Source organism: Morone saxatilis, unplaced genomic scaffold, assembly GCF_004916995.1.
Source record: "Morone saxatilis isolate NCDOM2014 unplaced genomic scaffold, NCSU_SB_2.0 Contig16, whole genome shotgun sequence".
Taxonomy (NCBI): domain Eukaryota; kingdom Metazoa; phylum Chordata; class Actinopteri; family Moronidae; genus Morone; species Morone saxatilis.
Window position 1 is genome coordinate 21,014,115 of NW_023339718.1, and position 24,880 is coordinate 21,038,994.

Genomic DNA, 24,880 nt, shown 5'->3' on the forward strand with positions numbered 1-24,880 from the left:
GAGAGAGAGAGTGTGCGTGTGAGTGTGTGTTTGAGTTTTCATACCTCTATGATGAAGCGTTTATCGTAGCTGCTGCCACTCTCTGATATCAGCTCGTATTTGAGGCCACGACGTTTCTCATTCAGCTCCATCACTGGGTTTTTACCTCCCGCTGTCAGGATCGGACCTGGAGCTCTGGACTACAGACGGAGAGAGAGAGTCAGTGACACCGGCTTTATATTTGTTTTATATTTAATAATGTACACGAGTGCTCATGTTTCCTTAAAGTAAGACAAGAAATTTCTATCAGTCCTGTCACATCATGTTTCCTCCATAATGTTGCGTACAGTCCAAATATCTGACAGAATGTGACTGACTGACTGATACTTGCTGTACAGTCAAACATCAATATCTCAATCAGTTTACCTAAATAACAAATGTATGAAAAAGGCACAAAAATATTATTAAAGTACAAGCCCAACTGGTAAATGATGGTGATAAATAAATGACTTTAATCTGGTTATTAAGGTAAAGTTATGCACTGAGTGTGACATTTCACAGTGTAAAAATAAACGTGTCAGGGATGTCTGGGAATGTGTAATGGGCAGTGTTTCTAAATGACCTCAAACGTATCTCTGACATTTGTGTTTCTAGTTACTTACAGGCTGACATGTTGAACGATACCAGTGTGTCTGTGATAACTAACTACAAACGTTACACTAACATTAATCTTTATTGCACATATTCTTTGTATGTTTATACGGCTTTATTTGAGGGTTTGCAGCCTGTGTTTTTTGCAGGATGACACTTCAACTGAAGCATTATCTGAATTTTTAATAACCCTCACTGAAGTGTTCTTGTGATCAGTGAGGAATCTCTACATCACAGGTTGGTGACACCGATACTTCACCAAAGGCCACTGTCCGTCTGTGCGGCAGTCTAATCCTCATGTGTACGTGTTAATAATCCCAGTGTTTTTCTGTGTGTGTGTGTGTGTGTGTGTGTGTGCGTGTGCGTGCTCCCTACCTCCTGTGTGTCTGTGGAGGAGGTGATGGAGGTGGAGCTGGAGCTGGTGGACATCCTGTCGTTCTTGCCTTCACCATCTGACTTCTCATCGGCGCTCAGCGAGTCTACGTCTCCGTCACCGCTGAGCACGAAGCCCAGAGCCTGCAGCGCCTGAGGAGGGAAAAGCATGTTCAACATCACAAAACACACACAGCGTTCAGAGCGATTCCATTACCTTTCAGTAAACATAACAGGCTGGTTTCTACTGCGTTCAGGCTGACCATCATCCTATTACAAAAGTAAACTTTCTCCAACGCCCCTGACAGTCCCTGAAATCACCACAGACGGTAAATGAATCACACTTCCATCATCTGTGACTGAGCTGTCCATGAGCAAGGCACTCAACCACCTAACAGCTGCAGCAGTTAGGCTGCAAAGTGGCCATCAACAACAACGACAACAACAACACAAAGACTGGCAGTACTGGGCAGCTCTGACGTGTGAATGTGTAACTGAATGAATAAATGTGTGTGACAAAGTGAAAGTGTGAGAAGTCAAAACTTAACAAGCTGAATAAAAAGCTTCGTCACAAAAAGAACATTCTCTCTGCTCAGTTCAACTGTTTCTTTGTCTAAGTTCATGTTCAAGTTTTTGATCATCTGACACTCTCAGAAGCACAGAATGAGTGACAAACGACAGTAAAAAGCAGAGAGAGGAATGGCAGTGGTGTTTTTAACCCTTTGGACCCTCGGCTGGTTTACACTGCCGTCACTGACAGGCTTTCAGCATATCTTTTTATGTAAGGCCGCTCAAATACCATCATTTTCAAAGAGCTTTACGCATCAGTGTGTCACTATCTGCATGAATGGATGGCTAAATGGTGTGTCAGCCTTAGATTTACTGATTTCCATTTGTTATGAAGATGTTCTGAGTTATGGCACTACAGTTCCCATCATGCAAATGTGAAGTGTAATGTAGCCATGGAGTCAGTAGGTTTATACTACAGTTGAATACCTTGAGGGCCACTTGGAGCTTGGCGGTTCTCTTGGAGTTCCCGGTGGCCTGGTAGGTGGTTCCCTGGATGTCCACAGATATGGTGAAGACTGGAGCATGCACTGGGCCGGACTGGGACAGCAGACGGTACTGGAGGCCCGGGTGGATCTGATTCAGACGCATCAGAGCGTTCATGGGATGGTTTGGATCGGTCATTCTCCAGTCCAGGACTTAAGGAAGAGGAATGCACATGTTAGCTGGGTGTTTTTAAACATTTTGGTTAAAGACCCCTAAACATATGACGACTATTTCTCTTAATGCTTCCTAAGACACAATAACGACACAATGTGAGGGGATTTTAAGCCTGCAGTTTGTGCTCACATATCTGGCTCATTTAGCCTCAAAATGATTTTAATAACACAGAAATAGATTTTTATATGAAAGAAAAAAAACATGTATGTATGTATTTCAACTATAAATCCGCTTTAAGGGCTCTCCCACAATCCCAAACCACACACTACATCTCTGTTACAAGTTTCACCAACACAAAATTGAAATTAGTTCTAAATAAGTTAGACAGATGATTCCAGCGTGATGGTTCTTTAAGCTTAAAGGCTTTAAATATTCTAGGCACAATAAAATATGTGCTTAGTATTTGGTAACTCAATGGTATGGTCCCTTCTTTAAATGTTGTTACGATGCAAAAACATAAAAAAAACATGGAAAAAAATACCTACATGTCCAGAAGAGAAGTGAAATTTAAAGTGAAAGTTTTCCAGAATCTAAGTGACGTACCATCAATATTTCAGTGTCAATAACTGTACTTCAGCGTATAGAAAACACAGGCGTTAATGTTCCGCATTTTTTTTTTCAATATGTATAAGAATCTGCTGACGAACCTGAAATAAATTTCAGGGAAGAAAATACTGACATGTAAAACCTAAAAATACACACTGTGCTCTTGTGAAAAGACTCAAAGGTCAATCCCCATCGGTAAAATAAGAGCAATAAGACAGAGTGCTCACTTCCCTCATGAATCCAGAACCAGGAAGAATCTGTTTCATTGGCTGAGCTCCCTTATTGTTAATAACCTACTGATGAGACGAAGATGACTGACACTGCCCCTGGTGTTACCCTGATGACACACTCCGAGTCAGAGACACTTCACACCTCCACACTGACAGGCGATGAGGAGAGCTCTCTGCTTCCCCAGAGCTCCTGAGCAGTAATATCTCACAGATGAATTGAAAATTAAACCGTGACACTCAGTGACATCTATTATAACAAAACTGCTGACTATCTCTATAATAAATGCTTTTTTACTCTCCTGCTTTAAGTCCAACTTTGCCAACTGTGCTCACAAGATACAAAAGATCTGCTTTACTTTGTTCAGTCTGTAAACATTTTGGAATAACAACCAGAATGAATTAAAATGATCTGACAGTTGCAGACCTTCAATATTCCTGTATTATACAGAAATACCACTGATGTACTGCACTTGATTTCCCTTTTCGGAGATGCTTTTTCTGAGGAACTTTTTCCATTCAGAGGGGTCAGATGCTCCATAACACTTCTGCTGTGTAGAGCTAAATTAATGTGCATCAGACTTTATAGTTGATCCTTCTGAGGGTTTGACAGGTTTTAAGATTTTAGATTCATCTTCTTACAGGTCTGAGACTGATGAGCTATTTAACAAAAAAGTCAAGAGGTTGCAGTAAAAACAATAGCGCTGCAAAATACTGTAATAATGTCAGCAAACAGCACCTTAATATTTACCAATCGTAACAGTATTTGATGTTTTACACAGGAAGAAACCAAACAAATAATGTAACACTGTATGGCCAAACGTATGTGCATAGTGTACAAAGCCAGCTCCACAGTATAGCTAGTTTTAAAAGTGATGCACTTACAGTTTGTTAATGGCATGTAACTCTTGTTTCTGTCGAGGTTGAATGCACTCACTTTTAACAACAGCATCTACCACATGAATGTAATGTAAGCCATCTTTCTTTTTGTTACTTTCGTAATTAAGAAATGTATTTCTGCTGTAATCATTAAATATGTGGCAGAAGAATGGTCTTATTTCATAAAATATATCACAAACTGAAAGCGGTCGACGTTTTACATCTTCAAAGTGTAGCAGCTTATAAAATTATGAACACAAAGGATGAAGCTTTCATAGTCTGGCATACACACAACATGATATTTCAGCCGATTATAGTCTGTAAATGTGGACTGTTAGTGGTCTGGGAGTTAAAAAATATGTGTTTTTGGGCCTCGTCTTGCAAAACTTGACAACTTATATAGTCTGAAAGGTGGGGTCCAAAAGAAGGCCAACATGCCGGCAGCTAAAAGAGAGACACACTGACTTTTTACAGCTGTCTTCTTCTGTGATACTCAAATATTTGAAAAGCTAAACTGCTGCTTCAGTTGCTGCTTTTAATTAGTGATGGACGTGATGATGTTGGGGCTGCGTGATAATTCAGCATTTACATTATTCATCACTCTGTCACAGCTATATCAGTGCAATGTGTCAGCAAATTAACCAATGCTTTTTTTTTGAGACACACAAACTGCCATACTTTTCCACTATAAGATGGCATCAACAGGGAGACGATGTCATTTTGAATACTTTAGTATCGAACAAATCAATAAGATAATGCTGTGAGAATTATTGCAATATTCATTCTTTTCACATGGTCACCCACAGAAGTCACCTGTATAAAAGGTGTCACTGAGAGAATATTTTATACTGCAGCATACAGCAGCTTCTACACATGCTTGTCTTTTGTCCCCCAGTCATTGTGTGTAGTGACTGTGAGCTTCTGACAGGCACTTAAGACTGAAGGGTGGTTCAGTATGAATATTGATAGAGATGAATGTGAAGGTGCTGATGGACAGGTGCTGGGATGAAGAGAGGGGGAGGTGTTAATGCACTGTGTGTGTGCGTGTGTGTGTGTGTGTGTGTGTGGTGGGAGGCTGCGAGATAATTGCGTGGCAGCAGCCTGCAGTATTAATCCCTCTCTATCTCTGCCTCCCATCACCTCCTTTGAACTGGAAGCAGATGAGAGTTGCCGGGGACAATCGTCCCAGTGAGGGCCGATTTAATTACTGTCACACCGATAGACAGGACGGAGACACAGAGAGATGAAGAGAGGAGGAGAGAGAGGAGGATGGGGGCTGTAGCCATCAGTGGAAGGAATGTTTACTTGTCTTTTAGGTTTATTTGTGGTGGGAATGTGAGCTGACCTCAATCTGAACCAACGTACACGTTACACGTTACACGTAAATGAACATCGCTGTGCATGTATTTATCAACACAATCATAAATAGCTGTATGCATGTAAATATGACCATCTACAGCATTTCCACTGGGGCTTTGTGAGAGTCCCACTCACGGCTCGGAAAAAAGAGACTCGATGCTGAAAAGATGGCTGCGAGTCAGTTCTGCTCCACGTCTGGTGTGAACAGCCAGACTGACCAAAATGAAAAGGAAGTGTTTATCCGTTCCACTTTGTGTCTGGTAAACCTGCTTTAAAGTGTCATACCACGCAACTTATACTAAGAAAACTTAATGTGAGATTGGCCAATTAGGTCTGAACTATAGAGCTACAACTGCTTAGGTGACACTTCAGTATCCTATAGTGCAGCAACTTCCATCATAATCAGTGAGGCAGTTTTGCTGATTTGTATGGAAAAAGGAGAGAAGTGAAATTTAAAGTGAAAGTTTTCCAGAATCTAAGTGACGTACCATCAATATTTCAGTGTCAATAACTGTACTTCAGCGTATAGCAGGACCTGCCAAATTAAATATGGTGCTGCTGAAACGCGGCTGAAGCAACCGTTAACTCAACCAGCTCGTTTACTCATATTTTATCTGCAAATCACTAAACCAAGCCCACTGGGCAAAAACACATCACCAGTGTTAACCTTCGATATTCTCTTCTTTACAACAACACCTGCATCTTCTCAATACAGTATTATGGGACTATATTGTTTTATATATGTGTTTAATGTATGTTTATATTATATGCAGTCTGGTATTCTCCATTTCTATTACACATACGCCACATATATTTTTATAACATGATATACTTAAATATATTATTATGTATATTTTACCTGGAATTTATACCTATACCAACATACTTGTAGTGTATATGGTTCACACATCATGGTGCACTACTGGACTAAATATTTGCACAATTCGCTTATAGAGTCTAAGGCAAGGGTTTCCCTTCTGACTCCAAACACCCCCGTTGAACAATTTTGGCAAGCTGGCAGCATTAAAAGTATGCCAAATTAGCTATTGGCAGTTCCTGTTTGCAATGTACCCATGGACGTACGGACAACTATCTCTGGATTACTTTGATACTGAAAAAAACTTAAAAACATGAGGATTCTCAGGCAATGTCGATTATAAGGAGTGTCTTTTATCTTTTATTTTTGGTTTATTCGTGATAGATGTTATCATATCCTCACACTTAATCTACACAAAATGTATCATGTCTGTGTTTGGATTTGATGGAGTTTGAGCTGCTGCAACTGCTGACTGTTGTTTTTAGACCACCGGCATGCATCTGTTTTTTTGGTATATATTGTAATGTATACAGTATATTGTAGTTTGCTATTTGTTTTCGTACCTCTTTGCATGTCTCAGTGCTGCTGTAACATCTGAATTTGCTCCCCAGGGATCAATAAAGTCTTATCTTATTTCAATACTGTTTCTCCTCCTTCAAATATTTTTTGACAGCATACTGAGCTGAATAAACCTCTCTGTTATGTCCTGATGAGGACCCGAATGGTTGAAAAACACTGTTCTGAACTAAAATCTCACTGACACTAAGACACTGACACACAGACCTTCTCTAACCCGAACACAGGAGCAGATTGATTCCTGATAAACTCTCTGAATGCTTCTTTCAGCTCCAGCAGCTTCCCTTCCTCCGTTTTCTTCTCACTTGCAGCTATTTGGAAATCTGATAACTTCACACTTTTTTCTGCTTCGAGGAAACGTTTCACTTAAAAGCCACTGTCGCAACAACTCCTTGAAGAATTTCAACTTCTATTTAACCTGTTTAATGCAGCTAGCTGATACGGTGAATGAGGCCACTTTGAGATACAGTGATACAGGCTGAGCTGATGACAATTCAATGCACTAAACTGGAATTCTATTACGATTCTGTAAAGATATCAGACATGACTGCAGAATTTCAAACACTAGCCTACAATGGATCATATTCAGGCAGGGTCAGGGGGCTTTTTCTTCTTTTGATACAGAGATTGAAAGGAATACCATCTGACACCAGGATGCCATTTTTTAACCTGACAGGCCGTTCTGATCTCCTCAAACAGAGAATGTCCTGATTTCTAAGAAAACCTCAGCCACACTGCTCACTTCTTTCAGCTCCACTGACTCACTTTTCCACCTTTTACACAAAGTCTGTAAAAAAAAAAAGCAACTTGTGTACAGTAAACTATAGTTTACAACTGTCCAGCACACACACACCGTGAACACCAGAGCTTTTTATATTTGTCATTAGCTACAACAAAGCGACAAAGTCATGAATCAATATCCACTTATCTGCTGTTAAGTGACAAACACAGTTTTCTCCTGGGGAGTCAGCCTCCACACGATGTGCATTTGACCAATACAGGTTTCTAATATTGGCCTGACACCCAATATGTTGTGCTAACATGTTGCCGTTTCCATTTTAGAAAAAATCACAGAATGAAGGTTTTCAGTCTCATAATGGTGGAGAGGAATCTTAAAAAGCATTAGGAACTGGGATATAGCTTCAAGAAAGAGTTAAGAAACAAACTGAGTCATTGTTCAAACTGACAGGGCCGGACTGGGATAATAATTCAGGCCGGGTATCGTCAGCCCTGGCCAATCTACACACAACAATTGCAGCTACTTCCACCTGACAGAAATAGTATACAGCTCTTTATTTTCCATGCAGACGAATCTCCTGCTTTTCTACAGAGCATGATTCAGTGACAACTTTGGAAGGGTGTTGGCGATATTAACATGCCTGAGAGTAACCCTTGCTAGCTAGTCTTTTTGCTTGTGATCATCAACAACTTCTGTAATTTTGCAGCATTTAGCTTTTTAAAAGCACTCCCTCTCAGCTCCACCTATTCTCTCCTTCACCTACAGTGCTCAATTTTTGATATGTGATGACAAACAGAGATCATACCATCAAGCGGGAGGGCTGACAGTGCTCCCTATGGCCCATCCGGGCTTGCAGACAGACATGAGCACTGAGTTCTTTTACTCAACCTCCTCGAAAGTTGGGGCAAAAAAAACTTTGCCACAATACAACGTCATCCAAAACTCTGAATTTGCATCAAATATGTGCTGGTACACGTTCCTGGAAGGATGAGATCATCTAAGGAAGACTAGACTGGGCTTGCTTGATCGTATTTTATCATCTCAACCCTCGCTACCTGCCTGATAACTGACACTGGATCACTAAATGGGTGTAGTGTAGTACTCCCCACCATCCCAAAACACAAACTACATGTAGGTGCAATGGTAAATTGAGATATTTAAGAGCCACCACCATAACTTCACCAAAAGAAAACAAAGAAACTAGCACATTGTACCATCTCCACCATGGGGAGGAATTGAATGATGATTGTGAAATGAGAATAATCCAGATCCAGAAAGTTTCATCAATCTTCAACATAACTGAATTCTGAATTGAATTATTATTATTTTGCTGCCTATTTAATATAAGGCCCCTAACTACCACATAAATCCGTCTGCTTTTCGTAATTTATACACCTTCACCAGACCAATGCAGTGTGAGAGGTAAGAAGAAGAGGATTTAGATCATTCGAGCAAACTGAATTTTGAAAGCGAATCAATGGTTAAAGTCACCTTTCATCCTCTTGATGAAGTCTCTGTCATCTGATCCGACGTCCTCCCGGAGCCTCTTCTGACAGCCGCCTGCAGAGCGGAAACAAACAGACTGATCACCTGAAACATCTCACAGACAGACAAAGGACACACAGCTCATCTAAACATATTATTATTGTCATTGTCTTTATGCAGAATGTGTATAAACAGAGGAGTTATCCAAGCTGCTTTACAGGGCGGCAAAGAAAGATGAAAAGTACAATATAGTGGGGAGATAAAAATAGGAAACCAAATACAGACACACATGGATACACACAGTTGAAAACAGAAATTATGCACACACAAAATAAACAAACTAAAGAGCATGCAGAGGAACTGACACCCACACACTAACTGAACACACACCTTCTAACAGCCTTGGTGAGGGCTTGCTGGCGGGGAGAGGATCCATATTCAAGACCTTGTAAAGCTGTCCAAAGGCTAGGAGGCGTAACGCATGCTGAAAAACACACACACACATACACAGACCCACACACACCAGACAGAATAAGGGCAAATCAGTGTATTGGTAAAGCAACAGAACTGTGCACTCAGAGGAGAACAGGCAGCAACGATACCATTTATTCTCCGATCAATGCGCTTTAATTATCGGGGAAACTTGTGCAGGCGTCCCGACGTTTGTGTACACCAACTTATTCTGTTGGGAAAGACTTCATGCATTATAGAGGGGAGGAATAAACACTGGGAACAAACAAAGGAGGAAAAGAAAAAGAAAGAAAAATATTCTCCAGACTGGCAGGAAGGCAAAAACGGAGAGAGCGAGAGAGGGAGGAAAAGATGAATTTGAGGATGTCTTCATATTTCTCTGCACTGAGCCCACATTTTCCACCCGGGGGCAGACTTTGTTGTTCCATGTGCAGTGGCAGCAGCGGCAGCAATAGCAGCAGTAGTGGTGGTAGTAGTAGTGTCGGTGTGGGTGTAAACGGGGAAGAGTGTTCCCACGCTCATTAAGCAGCTAATTAGGCTGCCAGTTAGTCGAGCCTCCGCAGCAATGAGGGGCTGCTTATCTGAGGTCAGAGTCTGGGCTTCTGCGGCCACTCGGCTATTAATAGTGCTGACGTGAGCTTGGGGCTTCACCGGGGTGGCCAAGGACTTTCTTTAAATAACCCTCCTTCAATCAGTGCAACAAGGGGGAGCATTACTCGTCCGATTTCCTGGAAGAAATGCTGACTTTGGCGCAGTGGGCGGTGTGGAAGTACACCCCCGTGGGATGTTTCATGGTCTCATGAGTCGGTGCAGAGGATGAGATTTTTTTTCTCAGCCCGGCTGATGATTAGGCTCAGTTAAGTAAGCGTCTGCGGCTGGTTTTAGAGCAGGAAAACAGGAAGAGAAGTTTTATAATGCTCAGAGGGGGAGATGTTAAGACAACATCCATAAAGCAGCAGTTCAAATGAAAGACTTAATATCATCTAAGTTAAGTAAAGAGTATGTCTAAAATCAGAACACGTGAGGTTTTACAGCATCAATTCACCTCCAGGGAAAGCTCTGTTGCTAAAATGCACTTTTATAGTTTGGATCATAATGATCTCTGAAAATCCCCAACTTAGTTTTAAATTTCATATTCCCTAAATGATTTCCCACAAAGTAACTGTGTTTTTACAAATCTGTGCTTGTATTAAGCTGTTTTAATGTTTTTTCATCCTGGACTTAAGGTCCAAGGTTCCTTTAAGGTGACTTTATCATCTTTGGGACCAGTTAAAGCCTGGGCAGCTGTGGCCCAAAGGTGAGGGACAAGAGTCTGTTAATGGAAGCTTTTAAAGTTCATCCTCCTGGAGCAGACAGGATAATGTTGAATGGGGAATTCTCCTATCCTCCTTAAAAGCAACTGCCAAAGTGCCCTTGAGCAAGACACTAAACAATCAACATTAAACATTAAACTAGAGTAATAGATAAAAGATAAATACTGTGGGTTCTTACAAATTCCTTCAACTAATGGTCAAGAGATAGCATATCTAAAGCTGAGAAACACAACCAGTAGCTGGGTATCAAACCTCAAAAAAACAGAAAAGACATTCTTCAGGTCCTATGGACTCTACCAGGTGAGCTACCAAGCACTCCACTAACAGTCTTTTTATAGATGGGCATATTGGATGTCATAATATTAATCTGATCAGCAACTATTCTGAAAACGGATTATTTAATTTTTCTTGGACTATATAAATTGGCCCATATGCTTGTTCCTGCCTCTCTTCCAACGACCGATGTCCACCCTACATTACCTTCTTTTTGTTTGCACCTTCAGCACCCTCCATAGCACATCAACCATACATCCACACACTGCTTTTATCGCTGATAGCAACCCACCCATTGTACGTTTGAGCTAACCTGAGTTTTAATAAATTACTCTTCAGTATAACCTTTACATACACTCCCTTCTTTTCACATTACCTGAACCAGACTGTGACAGTGAATTTAGAAAAGAATGAACTGATAATGAAACAAATCATTAGAAACACTGTATAACGTTAGTAACATTTTACTTTCATCACTGCAGAAGAAGAAGACATGACGTAGAAAGGGCTGATGGGTAAAGTGAGCTGCTCTGCAGAGTGGACTGACCTGTGCGCTGTCTGTGATGGCGTCAGCCTGCTGGGCGCTGAGGTCAGACAGGACGTCTGTGGGTTCCCTCTCACAGGGGTCACGAACTCCTGGACCTCCTGTAAAGGGAAACCACGTTAGTGTTTCTAAACCAGGTTCTGACTCAGAAAGGAGAGGCCTCCACACAGCAACATACACTTTGAACCCATTTTAATTTCATTAGACAGGAAAACACATGGAAATAATTTACTGACTCCTACTATGTACACTCATGCAGCAGTAACTTGTCAATGATTCAGAGGCATTCAGGGAACAACCTGCCATTTCAACCCTCAGGGAAACCCTGAACCACACTTTAAGAATCCAATCACATCATCACAAAGGCTAACTTGCTGCTCTGCACTGATCGAACGTGGGAGTTGAAGGTTTTCCCAGATAAAGAATGAGAAAAAGAGTGAGAAAATAAATCAGAGAACATCTTTGTATTTATTAGAGCTGAACAGGAATTTTTATTTTTTCACATGGACTACTCTAGAATAAAAACTAAATATCAGAGAATAAATGTTGATTTGCATGATTTGGAAAACAATTTCCTGTGAAAGTTGTATAAATCTTTCCAAAACACTGTATACTCCATCACCTCATACTAAATACAAGTAAAAGTTAAATTAAACCATCATTCATATTGCTGTGAATCTGCAGAGACTCTCTCAAACAGCCTGAAGGGAATCTGCACACCAATTTAGAAACCATTAATGCAGAGTAAAATACTATAAGATGGAAGGTGTAGGTGATACTACACTGCATCATTGTTGACACTCGCAGTCTGCTATCCAAGCCATGAATCTTTAGGACATCCTTTGTGTAAAGAGGCTGCCGCCAAACACTGGGGGTTATCCTAAAACATATTCATTCAAGGTTTTTCTAAATGTTTCTCTTGAGAATAAAAACACAATTTCTGTGCATGTTGGTTCTTAGTTTATTTGTCCGCCCACAGCGTTTAAAAAACCTTGTTTTCAATCCCTGGGCAGATTTCTTTTTTAAACATTACAAAGATGCTTTTTTATTTATCAGTGCACATAAGCAGTGCAGAGAGAAAGTGGAGCAGAGTTGCCTGATGTTGCCCTCGAGTGAGAGAAAGCTTTTTTTTTTAAGTTGGAGCTTCTGTATTGTATTGCATGCTAACAAGCTCACAATGACAATGTTAACATGTTAATGTTTAGCAGGTAAAGTGTTTACCAAGTTCATAATCTTGTTTAGTGCATTAACCTAGTAACATTTGCTGATTAGCATTAAATAAGTACAGCTGAGATGGATGGTAATGCCATTATTATTGTTATTATGTTATTTGTTTTGCAGGTATTTAGTCATAACCCAAAGTATTGGAGCAGCCGCTCTATGCATGTTGAAACCTTTGGAAAAGTGCTATTGTAGTAAACATACATTTTATAACAGATGCACTGATGGAATAGGCACTGATCACAATCAGCAGATAATCATTTTAAATTCTTGGTCAAATTACAAGCCTACATTTCCAGTGAAATCCAGTAATATGTTGTACACAATCCTTTGTTCTTCAAGTGTCCTTGCTGCTTTCAATTTCACTGTCAAACTTTGTAATTTCATTTTGCTGCTTTCTGTGCAGAGTCTGATTACTGGATTCATTCACTATGGTCGACTCTCATCCACTGACTCAGCTCACATATATTAATTTCTGGCAGACAGAATTTCATCATTTACAAGATTAAAACTGTATCGAATGCATGTATCAAACAGAGGGCATAACATATGCTGCCTACACGAGAATCATGTTCATGTTCCACAACAACATTAAAAAAAAACTATGCAGGGTTTAAAAACAGACTAATTTCCATGAGTCAGTGTCCTGCCACCATAAAAGCAACCTTTAACATTTAATAGTTTCTGTATCTTTTTTACCTCATGAGCCTTTGTTAGTAGAAAATACTGTGAAATACTTCATTTCCACTGCCAATTAGATCCACCATATCAAAATTTAGGATTCAAACTAAAACTCTGCTCTGCCTTCAGCTCCTATCCTTGAAAATCTGAAAAAAATGTAAATCAATCTGGTTATTAAAGGTAGCAGCAACCTGGCACCCTGTATTCCCACAGTGCTCCAAACAAGAACCCCTGAGGATCATGGATAGAAGCCTTTTCCAAGAGTAAATGGCTGGTCCACCGTTACACAACCAGAATCTACAATGCTTCTGATTTGGCCAGACACTCTTTTCTAACACCTTAAAATAAGCTTTGAGATGGAGTCTGAGCACTATAATACCCTGATAATTGCGCTTTCCCTTTTTCAAAGATGGGAACATAAACCCATGTCTGCCAGGCACTGCCCCCGACCTGCCAATGTAAAGCTTTTTTACGGTCTCAGTGAGTTCCAACAGAGAGCTGAAAACTCCCTCAGAGCCCTCCAGCTCTGTCTCCTCGGGAGGCGAACTGCCCAACATTATTTCCACTCAAGGTCAAAAGTTAACCTTCCATGTTGAGGACCGCCTTGCGCCCACTTTCTGATTCATCTGACTATTTGCCAGAACATCTTAGAGGCCAACTGCGCCAGTGTTCCCAAAACTGACAGTGGAAAGTTTTGCTACAACAAAGTGATTTCATTCTGTCAGTAACAGTTCAGACAGACTGATTTTAAAACTTATCACAAACTTCTGTTTCTTTTTCCTCTCTTTCTTGCTTGTGATAACTGCAAATCTTTTTTCAACATGAAAAATGTTCTACTTGAACAGACAAGGTCAATTTAAAGATCTCTGCAGTTGAACACCTCTGTTTATATGATTCTATAAATTCTGTATGTGTAGGTGCTGGCTCTAAATCTTGCTTGTCAGTTCACCGCATTTTATACAGGCTGTAATCCCAGGGTTCATAAACAATGTTAAACTAGCACTGGGCGATCTGTAGCCTAGAGATTAGAGGAGACATAGTGTAAATACAAACAACAAACAGAGGTTGCTGTGAATGACTGATCACCTACCTGGCAGTAGAATCCCTGAGGCGATGCACTCCATGACGCGACGCAGGGCCTCACCTGGACCTAGTGGGCGGTTACAGGTGGCTATGGCCTTTTCACAGATCAGCTCCAGAGGCTGCAGAGACAGGGAGAGGACACTCATCAATTACAGTCATGATTCTGCTCCTGAGACAGAGTTTACTACACATACTGCAGATACACACCGGAAAATAAACGTTTTAAAGCCTGAGACATAAACCTATAAAATGTGTTCCCTGTACAACAAGCCATTCTGATTCTGTGGCCGTCACCTACCCATCCTTTGAGAGGCTGCCACCCAGGCAGTCTGTTGCACATGTCTCTGAAAATCCTCAAGACGATGACACAGGATTTGAGATCTGTGACTCTGGCCTGAGGGGACAGACAGACAAAACTTAGCGACAGCATGAGGTGCATTTCAACAAGACAGCAGTCTTGATGAGCAGCACAAACTCTGAGAATATGTGCCCATGACACTTTCCAGGCTCTGAAATATGGCTTTCACACAACCCCTGTCAATATGGTGCTAAGACCATTGTGGCAAAAGTTTAGCCTCTGAGGAGTGTAAACACACAGTCTAGAATAGATAAAGTGATACTTTATCCTTTTGAGAATAAAATAATGGTACCAAGACCAGAATATGGAATAATAATAAAGACTATGAACAACAAACACTTTTGATGGCGTAGTTAGTCTGTTACATTTGGCTTAGCACAACTCCAACATCAGGTTCTTGCTATTTGAATTTTTCATTGCTATGACCTGATAGCTGAGCCAGTGTTCCCGCTAGCGAGCTGATCTGCTAGCATATTTACTGCCAGCTAACCACTGTGTGCCGTTATTAGAATAGTTATCTTACAGACCATGCTGGTTGTAGGTTTGTTGTTTTATAATTTTTTTTAATTAAAAAGGTTACAATGGATAATTTTAGTAGGAAGTAATTTTGGGAAAACATTTTTTTACAACAGCAGCCTTGAGCTGTTCCCTTTTTACCATCCGATATTTTTCAGGAACAGAAACAAACAAAAGAATTTGAGAAAAACCCTGTGTATGTGAAATAAATAGAAATGTGGTTTCAGATCTGATTAACTAAAATGATGGCATGAATATTCATAGTTCAAGTTATAATATCATATTTTTGAGGGATACTGACTTGCTGCAAGTCTTTATTTACTTCATTTCACATGATCGTTTTTACATCTGAACATTTTTGACAGTCTCCTACTAAATCTAATCATGCTCATATGATCAATCCTGCACTCAACTGTGAAATGCTCTTTCTGTAGAAAGTAGACTTCTGTGCCAATTTCTTCAAGCATCCTAGACATTTATTGAACATATATTAATACTCCACGCCTTGCCTAAAAATAGAAATAGTCATTTCTAAAGACAGTGGTATTACATGGTGGACCTCATGTCACAAATGTTTCACTGGACACCTGCCTGGAATAATAAAATGTGTTGAAATCTCTGTCCATGATGAATTCATTTACCAGTTATTGTTGGCTTTTACAACACTCCTCTCAAGGTTCTGCACATGGCACATGGTGGATGGTGAATGAGATGATTGCCACTAATTGTATCTGCAGTTATAACAGATCAGTGGAGGTCCACGGGTCATATTAGTCCTGTGTGAATATAATGAAACAGAATTCTCCTTGAGCTGCTTCACCTTCAGTCCATAGTGCAGGCCTTCACTCTGATATCACTTGGCATTCAGCTCTCCCTCCCTGTGGGAAGCTGCTCACTGCTTCACCTGACCTTGACTCTCATCTCCCTCCTGTGGAAGAACTCTTAGTTCAGTCAGAACGGCAGAGTTGCAGCTCATCTGAAACCTGATTTGTTGAAGAATCTCTTCATGACCTTCAGAGTTACAGAGTTACATGCCATGTTCTTCCTCTACTTATAGGCTACTGAAAATGAAAATTTCTACAGTTTCATATTACACTCAGTTAATGTGGTTTTGATGTGTGTACACTTAATTGCTGGATACTTGTAATATTGAGAAATCATGTAACTCCATGTTTCTACAGTAGCCCAGATCGGACAAACGCAACTTTGTCTCTAGATGCCGCTGGATCCTACACACTGGCCCTTTAAATCATTGCAGAAGAAGAGGGTGCAACAAGATGCGGCAGTCAAACAAAAACAATGTAGAAAATGTTGGAAATATGGCATTTATGTGTGTTTCATTAATTCATTTGAGGAAATGTACAGTCTCCTCATCGATCACCTTATGTCTGCTGCAATTTTAGAATCAAATTTCCAGCATTTTTGTATTTGCAAAATTTTAAATTTGCATAAAAACAGGTGGAGTTAAGTTAATCCAACAGTGACTGCTGAAGATGACATCTATGTGATACTAAAATGTAGGAATGTAATGAAATATTGTGGGATAGTTAAATCGCAATACAAATATGTGAAGACTGAAGTTGGTGAGATGAAAAACTAATCAATTAGTATCAAACAGGGTAGCAGGGAACAAAGAATTAGTTTCACTTCACAAAAGGAAATGTAAAGCCTCATGAATCCAGTATTGAGAAAATGTATCAAATAAAGTTATTGTTACATCCTTATCAAGAAGGTTTTGTCAAATACATTTTGGAGGAACTGTAATTGACTGAGTGGCAATGTCTCTTCCAGTCCAGGATGTGTTGTGTGCTTGTACCATGGAGAAGTTTTAGGGAAAGGTTGAGATGGATGGTGGGTATACCTTGATACCGGAGAGACCAGGGTTCACATCCTGAATACAGTGTGTTTGGATTCACACCACAATCTCTTCCTAACCTTAACAAAGTGCTCTGAGTGCCTAAATATAACCATAAAAACTTAATCATGCTTGAGTTTAAAGTAGTTCGTATTGTAGGAAGAAAAAATTCAAATGTTTTGGAGACACAATAGGGATAAATATTTTCGTTCATTTTAGTCAGAATTTTTAGCTAATTGTAATGCAGACTTATCTGCTAAATCTTCGTGGCAACAAGTATCCTGCTGGGACAACCCAATAAACAAACATGAAACCATAGTTAAATCAACAGATCCAAAAACATAGCACATAAGAAGGAGTTTGTGGTGGTGGAAGGAGCCGTGGCAGCAAACTGTGCTGGCATGAGTATATTAACAGAGTAGTGTCCTCCTGTAAGATATGATTGGATGTTACCTGCTAAACAGCTGGGAATGAGCCAATCATTGTGAAACATGTAATGAAACAGCTGCTGCAGATCAGCTGACACAAAAGCAGCTGTAATACTCTGCCTGAACTCTATGCTTTATTAAAATTGTGTCTTTATTTTTATGATTAAAAAACAGAATCTAGGTGGCAATAAAGTATAGAAATGTAATTTTTGAAGACAGGGTTGAATATTCAGGATAAGAGTGTAAAGACACTGAGAGTGACTGTGTCATCAGCCCAGCTGTTCTCACCTGGAACCATTTGGCGTGTCGGAGCGAAGCCAGTGCAGCCTGGCACTTCTGCCTGTCCAGGACATCCTCCTCCTCCTCTTCCTCCTTCTCCTGCCTCTCCTTGTTGTCGTCCTGTTCGCCCTCCTCTGGAGAGAGGGACAGGATGAGACAGGACAGACTGAGCGTGACCACGCTGACCTCCCACACTCACACACAGACACACAGGCAGCAGGGTTGGACGGCTAATTATTAGGCAAACCCACTGATCTGACCAAATGAGCTAGGAGGGGGGGAAATTTGAGAGATTCCGTGATTTTCTGGGAGAGGGGGGTTTTTCATGCACAAGGCAGGATCTTTCATAACATTGACAGTAGGAACCGGAGTAGACGTGAGCGCATGCGTCTTGCTGCCCGGCCGGAGTCTCACTCTAGATGCAGATCAGTGGCTGAAGGCGATGGAACACGCCAGATTAGTGTGTTATCAATTACGGCGCAGGACGAAAATGAGAGCATGGCAACGACTCAGGAGCAAAAGCCAGATTAAAGATTAAAATAACACTTTGGAACAAGGAGACTGAAATACTGGCTCAGGAATGCCTGAGATTGAGGAAAGGCAAGGAACATTGCAGACACATTAGCTATTCTACTTGAAGAAAAAAAAACATCCTGCTTTAAAAAGGCAGCTTGCTCTGCAGTTTTCTGGGGCGCCATGCTAGTATTTTCACTCTTGCGGGGTCGGTCAGATGTTTATGTTTGACTGAAACAGTCTCTCCACACCGGGTTCCTGTGGGGAGCACTCCTGCCATGACTGGAGGCCGAGCCATGGGAGAACGACAGCAGAAGAAGAGTGACAGCAGATGACAACGACAACATAAACATCTGAGAGTGAGAACGCCACCCTGGAAAGAAAGTGAAGGCTGTTTGTTCTCGGGAGCAGCTAAGGGGTGCCCACTGTGGGACGGTCAAGCAGACGAACAAAAGGGGGAACAGACTGCAGACCACACTGCAGAGCTCAGTAGTGAAGGTTCACACGTTATCAATGATCTCATCCAGGAAATCGAAGATAATGACTTCTCTGCAACTTGAAACATTAGCTCCATTCTTCAGCTTGCCAAGTTGCAAATATTAAATCTTGATAAATGTCCCATCACGCTGGAATCAGTCCCATTATGGTTCAAAGATCTCTTCCAATGAGCAATAGCCGCCAGAGATTAAATCACGGCTATTTTCTACAAAGCTGACAGTAATGCTGACACACAGCATTAAAAAAAGCTCCCGCTCGTAGGGAGGGGTTACACTGTAGCTTCTAATTCCAAATATACGCAGTATTCAAATTCCAATTCATCTGTCTGCGTGTGATTCATCAGCAGTAATGTGAGCTGAGGAGCGATGTGTGTGGTTTAGCAGTCTGTTGCTGTAGAGACCGTAGTGAAAGCTGAACAGGATGGAAGAGGTGGAAGACAAACGAAGGAGCCGATGAGAGACACAGGGTTTTTCCTGTGTCACTCCTCCTCCAAGACCAAAGACTGAGGACCTTCATGTTCTGCCCATGGGACTTCTGAGTAATATAATGTACCACTAGATAGACAATCCGCAGCTAATGGCATGATTTGTCAAAGTAAACTGGAAGAGTAAACATTTTTAATCCAGTACTTTTATGTGCACTCTCTCAGTTTTGCTTGCTCAGTGCACCTGGAGACCTCAAAACAAATGAAACAGGGAACTGAAGTGAAACCCAACAAAAAGCAATTAAATTACTTTTGCCTGAAAAATACTTTTTGGCAAGAAACTATGGTCACTAAAAAGTACAGAAGTGGTTGTTGGGATCATGTTCTTCAATGGCAGTAATCCTGCCAGGGTTAAAGGACTGATGCTGTATAAGGATGCACTCATGAAAATGTAAGGTTGAGCATTTCTCTTGTGCCTTCATACCTCAAATTCTGGACTGGACTCAACTTTTCAATAAGATGTATATTAAAATTGTGATTATATAATACCATTCTGTAATCTATGGAGTCTTGAGTGTGCCATGGGTATGAATTAAGACATTCAGCATTTAATTAATTTTAACGCTGAATTTAATCAATTATTAAATTGAATTATTGCACTGGATAAAGCTAAAAGTTCATTTTCATCAGCGGTCCGTGGGCAGAAGCCTCCAGTAATTAGCATGTGTGTGTAATATGTAGGAGGTTAGGTATGTATAATCACCTGAAAATAAGAATTATCATGTTTTCGTTATCTTTAGAAGGAGCAGGATGTTTCTACAGTAGTAGAGTTTTGCATCCACCATAACTTTCTCCTACACTCCTTGAATGAGGGTAGGGGGTTGTAATCTGCAACTACACCTCAAGGTGACGTTAAAAATCCTACACACTGGACATTGAATACTTCAGGGCTGCAAATAACGTTTGTCGTCATTATTGATTGTTCTGTCAATTATGTTTTTGATAAATCAATTGTTTTGTCTTCACTACACAGGCATGGTTTAACAGCTGAGCATCTGCTCTTTGCTTGGGCATGAGTAGGATTTTGAAGGCAGCTACGTTAGGTCAGGTTTAGAGGAAGGTGTTGCTTGTCAGAGGGCTTATAGCGATTATAGAGATTTATAACACAGCCTGAAACCTACTGCAGTGCCTCATGATAGGTCAAAACAATTTAGTATTAATACTTGACTTCCATGGCGATGCTCAACTTTAATCACATTCACAATGCACATTATATATAAAAGTAAATGACTGATTAATGATTGTTGCTGACTGAATTTTTCCAACTATTAAACTAATTGATTACTTGAATTTACTGTCTGCTTTCACATTCCATCTTGCAATTACTTTGTATCTCGCTTTGACATTTAGTTTCCATTTTCTGATTAGTTTTCATCTAACAGGTGTACGCAGCGTGCCAATTAAATTAGGTCTAATTCACAGCAGCAACAGCTCAGTCACTAAACACAGTTATTTCAGTGGCATACTCAAGACTCCATAGAAATAATATTCTGTGGGGCTAAAAATACTTGAAAAAGGAATAACATGATTTGATTGTAAATGAAGAAAGATCTTCCAAGATCTTTCCAGCTTTTTTGTAAAGATTTTTTTTGTATTTCTGCATTAATTTACTTTCCAGACATGTATCTTAGCATGATTGATAACCTTAACTCTTCTTTTCTTCCCTGGTATGCAGATGAACTGTGGAAGCGGTTTCCCAGAGGCAGGCCATGAAGGAACCATCACTCACAGGTCAAGACCACATACAGATAAGGACAACCCCCACTAAATTCTCCCTGACATCAGCTCGGGAAATTTTGATTAGTGACCAGGACATCAGATTAATTCAATTAACACCGTTTTTACAACATGAAATTATGGAATGTCATTCTGAGCCAATAAACATAATAATTGATCAACAGAGAAGGGCAAAGAAGCATAGATCTGGACATGGACTGCTGGTTATTGTAGTCATTTTGTACTTTTAGTCTATGTGCTCGGTAATAGACATGGACCAGAATTTCATGGTGACCCAGAGAGAAGTCCAGTCAACAGAGGAAGGGGGGAGGGGGGGTAGAGGAGCATGTCTGAGGCAGAGAGTGAGTGGGTTGGTTTGATTTGGTTGTCGGGGAAGCCCCTTGTACCCGGGGTTTCCTGCTGCTGGGTGGGGGGGGCGCCTCGTCAGCAGCGGGGCCGCAGAGAAGTCGCAATCCACACAGCGCGCTGACCTGCGGAGCTACGGCAACAAAACCAACAGTCAGTGAGCAGAGGCCAGCTACAGGAGGTACACTCTAAAGGATTTAGATTCAGGATTCATCTAAGAGCCAAAGGGAACTTGTTAGACTGTTACGGGTTACTCACCAAAAAAAATATTCCTTGATGGAATCCTTGAAGAAACCTCAAATATGAGATGTTAAGTGAAATAGCACAAAGAGGGTTTGGGTTCAATATACACACATACAGATGGGGACAAATCAAAGTTAAAACCTGAATAAAAGAGTGGAGAAACAGATCAAATGTTGATGCTTCAATGAACCAGCGCTCACTGAATAGTTTAATGAGCATGAAAATGAATAAAATGCTACGGCCTTTACAGTCACCAGATCTCAACCCACTTGAACACGTATGAAAGATTTTGTACCAACATAGCACCAAACAATATCATATAAACTTTTACCTTCAAATCTATTTAATGATGTCTGTGTCTGTCTCCGATACATACTGTCTGTTATGTTTCTTTCCTTCTTTCTATCTGCTGTACTCTGGTCTCTTTAGCAAAAGAAATCTTGACCTTAAGGACTCTTAATGAGATTATCTTTATCTTTTATTTTGATGATACATACAGGCTTTGTTACTTAAATAAAATGCAATTAATAAAATGTTTATAGGACTTCTAGCTGTAGCTTATTTGCGGTCCTTGTCCCTGATTAGACTTTTGAGGGATAAAACTCATAGTAAAACACTAAAACGTAGCCGTAGTTTTTGCCTCTTATTTAGTATTGGAATCTTTTTACCTGATTACCTGAGGAAATAAAGGTTGTATATAAGAGTTCCACAGACTTGTCAAAGAGTGTCAAGGCTGTTCTGGTTGCTCGTGGAGGCCTAACTTCATAATAAGACACTTCATGTTGGTTTTCCTTTCATATAATTTGTCACCCATCTGTATACATAACCTAATGAAGGTAGGAGGACTGAAACATTCTTAATAAAATGAGTAAAGTGTGCAATATTTTATAAGTTTTTATCAGGCACACCGGTCAGTAACCGCATCTGGTGTGCATGAACTTAGCAGTAATTGTTATATGATAGACAGGAAAATGTAACTTCTGACACTGATGTCATGGGATCACCTGATGCACTTACAAGAAAACACTCACCACTTGATGTTGTTGAACTACAAAAACACTTCACAGTCAAACATTGGTCTTAAAAAGTGGTCTTTCTGTGTGTAACAAATAAACTTTGGGTAAGTATAGACAGCAGCTCATAGAGAGAAAGTTAACCAGCCAACTGTAGCCAAGTTACATTTTGGATGGACCTCTAGTGATGACTAAAAAAAAATATATAATATTAATAAATTTCTCCTTGCTACTAAAAACAGTGAGACAAAATAAAAGATTCAGTAAGATATTTATTAGCCTCTGAACATTGCAAATGCAGATATTTTGCCAACTTGGACCTCCAAAATGGAAAATGGAACTGGCTATCGAACCCAAACCCTAGGCAGAGAGTTCATAAACTGAATAAGTGGATTCTTCGGAGGAACCATCAAGGGGAACTCCTAAGGTTGTAATCTTAATAATGTATTGAAATTCTTCTATGTTACTAAGTGACAACAACAACAGTGTCCTTGTTTGTGTGGACAGGATGTTGAACCTGAAGGGAAAATGGTTTTCTCCTTGTTTTGACTCTGCACTCAACAGCTCTGCTTCTCTCCTGTTTGGCAACATCCATTTTTCTACCTTTGGTGATGGCTCGACTCAATCTTTCTCACTGTGAGCGGGACCGCAATGAGACCCGGTGTTCCATAATGGCAGCTCTACTACTGTGTCGCCTTTCATTCATTTTTAATTTCATTCCCATTCGTGAAGGAAAACAAACGCAATCGAAGCACTCATGCTAAACGTCAGCTCATGACTTACATTACAGACACCTGACAGAAAGGATTTTTTAACAGCTACTGAGATGAATTGTTTTGACATCTCCTTTTTTAATTCCTTAAAATATATCTATTTCTGGCCTTAAGTTATATGTTTTTAACATGTCGGCCAAAAGGAACTACTTCCCCACTCAGATTTTTGGATTGCTGAATCCTTTCTTGTCAGATGCAGGATGATACAAGAGGACACCTGAGACAGACGTCTCCTTTTTCGCCGGTCCCAACCCAACACATCCCCTGCGGAAATCATCCTGCACCGGCCATCTGCTATTTCCACCACACTCGACCCAGATCCATATCTTCCCTTCTCCTTTTCCCCCTGTTTGCCTCTCAGCTTTCAGTCCTCTGAATGTATCATCCTTCCAAATTTTCCCCAGATTATCTCCTATATCAAGGTGTCTCAGGTGTCTCAGTACTTTTATACCTTTACATTCCAGTATGACTCTCTCCCAGCCCTCTGTCATATAAAGGTCAAATAAAAAACGGGGTAATCATCCTCCCAAACAGGAGGCACAGGAGTGGGGGTGGGATAGAAAGGAGTCAATACCTTCTTCTGTGGTGCTGTGTTCCTCCCTCATGGCTAAGGAGGAGAGGGTGATCTTCAACGTGAGTTGGGGGTCTTTGGTGCTGCAGACCCGGATGGCGGCCTCAGGCACGCACGACTGCACCTCGTATTTGTCCTCCGTCATTGTCTGCAAGGCAGGGCTGCACGATTAATTAAAATCGAATATCACAGTCGCAACATTGACTCCTGCTGTCTGTAAAGATCTTTGTCGGAGGATGTGTTTCGTACAAGCTCTCTGAACAAGGTCTTGTAATGTGCAGAATCAATGGACTACAAATAAATCATTTCTGAAAATACATTCTCAAACAAATGTAATAACCATACTTTATTTACCTTAACTACAGAGATAACCCAGCCTTTATTAGAAAAAGGGTTGTTGTGCTCAAAGAAAATAAATAAACAAAAAATGAAACACAGATTGGTCAATAAAAATGATTAATCCCCTTGCAGTGTGGGGCCAAACCATAGATTGACAAGACAACGCACATAAACCCTCCCCCCTACACGTAGCAGATGGGACATGGCCAATACTAGTAATAATATTAAAGTATTGATAATACTTCCCCCAGTGAAGAGTACTGTAACAAATTACAGATACAATTTCAATAATATTACCACAGTTACCTTTAACTTTCCATAACCACAACAAACGACCTGAGAGATCTTTGCTTCTATTTTGTTTTTTTCGTTTGCTGTTAAATAACTGTCAATGAAACTTAAAGGTCCAGTATTACCCATGTATGAGGATCAGTTGGCTGATATTGAATATATGCGTAACTACTGGTATGTTTTCATTAGTGTAT

The 24,880-nt window shown here is 40.4% G+C and overlaps 1 protein-coding gene across 1 annotated transcript in view; it reads right to left on the reverse strand.

Moving 5' to 3' along the window:
• LOC118325304 (spermatid perinuclear RNA-binding protein-like) overlaps positions 1-24,880 on the reverse strand; it is a 63,043-nt gene that overhangs the window by 4,835 nt on the left and 33,328 nt on the right. Inside the window, exons 5-14 of the mRNA XM_035657928.1 lie at positions 24,060-24,204; positions 17,889-18,013; positions 14,742-14,837; positions 14,451-14,562; positions 11,462-11,559; positions 9,248-9,341; positions 8,864-8,932; positions 1,999-2,207; positions 1,006-1,155; positions 45-179 (exon numbers count right to left, since the gene is read on the reverse strand). Of these exons, the coding sequence (XP_035513821.1) occupies positions 45-179; positions 1,006-1,155; positions 1,999-2,207; positions 8,864-8,932; positions 9,248-9,341; positions 11,462-11,559; positions 14,451-14,562; positions 14,742-14,837; positions 17,889-18,013; positions 24,060-24,204 (1,233 nt within the window). The remainder of the gene's footprint in view (positions 1-44; positions 180-1,005; positions 1,156-1,998; positions 2,208-8,863; positions 8,933-9,247; positions 9,342-11,461; positions 11,560-14,450; positions 14,563-14,741; positions 14,838-17,888; positions 18,014-24,059; positions 24,205-24,880) is intronic.